Source organism: Nelumbo lutea, chromosome 1 (assembly GCF_056320005.1).
Source record: "Nelumbo lutea isolate HS-2025 chromosome 1, American lotus-T2T, whole genome shotgun sequence".
NCBI lineage: Eukaryota > Viridiplantae > Streptophyta > Magnoliopsida > Proteales > Nelumbonaceae > Nelumbo > Nelumbo lutea.
In genome coordinates this window covers 189,212,451-189,215,872 of record NC_142684.1, presented here as the reverse complement: position 1 = coordinate 189,215,872, position 3,422 = coordinate 189,212,451, and the positions used below count along the sequence as shown (strand labels likewise).

At 36.7% G+C, this 3,422-nt stretch overlaps 1 protein-coding gene across 1 annotated transcript; it reads right to left on the bottom strand.

The window, feature by feature from the left end:
- Nucleotides 1-1,230: 1,230 nt before the first annotated feature.
- LOC148879955 (uncharacterized) lies at nt 1,231-2,804 on the bottom strand. Its single transcript, XM_088966606.1, has 3 exons — nt 2,652-2,804; nt 1,879-2,211; nt 1,231-1,718 (listed from the first exon to the last, which is right to left on the bottom strand). Exons 1-3 carry the CDS (start codon nt 2,734-2,736, stop codon nt 1,522-1,524), a joined length of 615 nt encoding a protein of 204 aa, XP_088822732.1. The 5' UTR covers nt 2,737-2,804; the 3' UTR covers nt 1,231-1,521.
- Between the last annotated feature and the right edge of the window lie 618 nt (nt 2,805-3,422).

Here is a 3,422-nt window from a genome sequence, read left to right as displayed (position 1 = left end):
AGACCTAAGAGAGTCACCCTCGAGAATAAATGACTCGATCAATGGTTTAAATTCATCCCTTCAAGTAGGACACAGCAATAAAGGAAAGGAGGGAAAAAAAATAGAAACACCTAGCACGTATGAATGTTCACTCAAGCCGGACAACTGAATTATATTTAAGGGAAAATTCTGGATTAGTACCTTGTATTTTGGCAGGAATGATAATTTGGTTCCAAAACTTTAAAATATGACAATCTAGTATTTGAACTTTCGAAATGCAACAATCTAGTACCTGTTGTTAACCAGCCATTAAATTGCATGTGAAAAGACATAAATACCTTTCAATTGTCATCTAATTTTCTTTATCAACTATACGTTAAAATCAGAACCAATGAATTTTTCATCTCCTTTAATTTTCCCTTCCTAATAACAAACTGAACAAGAATGACCTATTAAGAAAGAGAGAGAGAGAGAGATAGAGGAGGGGATTTGCCGGGAACCCATCAAATGATGAATCGACATAAATGTGTGTATTTTCTGGCAAGAATATTAACGATTCTATCCTCTCACATCTCCCTTCCTCACCTACCATGGACATAAATGTGTCTATTCTCTGTCGTGGCTACCATGGTTATTTCCATATATATATATATATATATATATATATATAAAAATTAATCTGGTTCTGTAAATACAACCCAGATCAGTTAAATAGTCTGGTGAAATGATCGAAACAATCAACTTTAAGTAAGATCAATTCATCTGGTGCGATGTAGCCATACGACCTAGCTACCATGGACACAGATAGCACAGATAGCCACATCTGCCTTTACTAATGAATAATGTCCCTTGTGCTTTGTCCCTACGAAAGTGACCCCATTGACATGACGACATGGTACTCCAACATTACTGTCAATTACTTTATAAAAGGTGGGGAAAAAGTATTATGACACATGAATTGCTTGATTTTAAAAGGTTAGTGCAACTGGGAACCATGGGATAGCATGGTGGAAATCTACTTATTTCGTCAGTTCCTTGTCTTCTGAATCATTTGGAACGTTTCAATGTCAATACAAATAGAAGCATCTCTGTACTTCTTAGGTCTATTTGCATAGTATTTAGCGGGCTTGTAGTGTGAGAAGGACCTTCACTGTGTCAATGTTGCAGAAAGTATTGTACTAACCATTTTCATGGCTCCCTACAGCTTAGTCTGTTGTACCCTCATCATTTTTGCAAGTCTTTGTGCTGTTGCTCAATGCAAGTTTGGGCAATAAGGGTAATTTTGATGTTTTCAAAAGTATTAAATCGCAAATAACCCCACATAATATACATAACTAATCTCTATTAATAACATGTACTAAATTATCCCATTTTAAAGTATAAAGATTTCCCTATCAAAGGTGTATAAATACTTTTATTCTGCTATATATTTACTTTACCAGTAAAGTAACCAACATTCTAAGATTTCTATCTGCATGTGTGAGCCGGAGCTCCCTGCCTCTCTCTATATTTCAATATTTGATCGCTCCGGTAATTAATTAATTAATAGGGTGACATTGCTGGTGCGACGATGTAATCCATGGACAAGCTGGTTTCCGGTGCCACTGCAGGAGACACGAGATAATTCATAGACAGCCCGGACTCTGGTGCCGGTGCTACCAGACCTGAGCTTCGGATCTCCGACATTTGTCGACGAGCATTTGCTCCTTGGGCTTCGCATAATTTAGGAAGAAAAACACCTATACAATTAATTAAACAAAGTGATCATCGAAATTAAAAGCAGTTCATCAACGCCCGCCACCATATATTAATTGAAAGCATCCGGGTTCCGACCGATCGATCAAGCAGCAAAGTAATTAATAATAATGAAAGGAGTCGTGTTGTAGTTAAATTACGTACCTTCTCCTGCAGCGAGGTTGAAGTAGAGATCGACAATGTTGGGGCAGTTGGCATAGCAGTGGGAAGAGCAGAGGTGCTGTGTGAAACAAGGCTTCAAAAGGGCATCAGATGATATCCCCACACTGTTGCGACTGAGCCCACATGCTTCAATGCACTCATCGCTTTCAATCCAGTCCTTCAACTTATCAGCTTCGATCTCTGATGACCGGCATGTGTACACCTCTTCCCCACTTCTTCGCACCTTCTTCTCCAGAACACATCGAGTACCAGATGATGACACTGCAAACGCGCAGCTATCTTTGCCTAGATTCTCGCACCTGATCCCGCCTCCGCCTGCGATGGTTGATAGGGTACACTATTAAGTTAAACCCAATTGTTCCTTATCCACATATTGTTGAAAGTCATATAATGTTAAATATAATAATATTTTAAATTTTATGTATTTTTTTTATGTTTAATCAAATAATTATAAATTTTGATGTTTGTTCATATTATTTTACTCAATTTATTATTTATATAATACAAGAAATAATAAGAAATTAGATATTAGTTTTTGACCCAATTTCTCAATCTGACCCACCCCACCTTTAAATGAAGGGAGAGTATAGCCAGAGAGAGTTTTATATACCGGAAGAGTTTGTATTCTGAAAATCCAACTTAATATGGGTTAAGAAATTTAAGACAATAGATAGAGTTTAAAATTTACAAAATCTTTCCTTAACCTACCCTATTGCCATCCCTAAATAATAAAAGAGAGAGAGAGAGAGAAAGACCTAAGGTGCCCTTTACACAGATAGCAAGAGCAAGAGCCAGGCATGCCACTAGGGTCCTTGAGCTAAGGAAAGAAGCCATTGGCATGGGAGAATGTTGTAAATGGAATGGGTATGGAATGAGAGGCAAGATACTAATCTTCTCCAAGGAGTGCTGTGAATGCTAATGGGGGAGGTTAGGCCAATTTATATACAGTACTGTCTGTGTCTATCAATAAACCTCTAAATGGGAAAACATGACTAGAAAGAAATATTAAAGCTAGATGAAAACGATGTAAACCATACTTTTAAATCGTTATGGAGGTGGATGCCGGTGGGACCCCACAAGTTGTTGTACCAACAATTCCTTGTCATACCTAGCTAGTTTGGAAGCTAAGCTAGAGTACTGAAACCCGGTCCACAAGTTGTTCCACTTCCACATGCATGACTGGACTTTGACAAAATAGCCTCAGACATTTTAGAGCCTTGGACGGGTTCTTTAAAATTCCACAAATAACAAATATTCACCGGCGAAAACCCCGGCAAAGCAAATTAATTGTTAATCTGTCATTAATTATTAGACTTATCTATACAAACATAAACATATTAATTCGTAATGCATGCCTCTTCAGTCTTAATGGCTATATCGTATATACAATTATCAACCTATGCTATATATATTAGGGTTGTTTTTATTTTTAATTTGGAGGCCCTAAAAATTAATTAAATCAAAGTATTTCAAATAACATCATATTATATAAGATTAATATTTATAAATCTAGATATTTTAATATT

What these genes read in the sequence shown, in the direction of transcription:
- LOC148879955 (XM_088966606.1), bottom strand. Translation starts at nt 2,736, where the DNA reads ATGCCAATGGCTTCTTTCCTTAGCTCAAGGACCCTAGTGGCATGCCTG. An exon ending in CTGTGTAAAGGGCACCTTAG is followed by an intron (nt 2,212 to 2,651) that starts GTCTTTCTCTCT and finishes CAACCATCGCAG; the next exon opens with GCGGAGGCGGGATCAGGTGC. An exon ending in CAACCTCGCTGCAGGAGAAG is followed by an intron (nt 1,719 to 1,878) that starts GTACGTAATTTA and finishes TTAATTGTATAG; the next exon opens with GTGTTTTTCTTCCTAAATTA.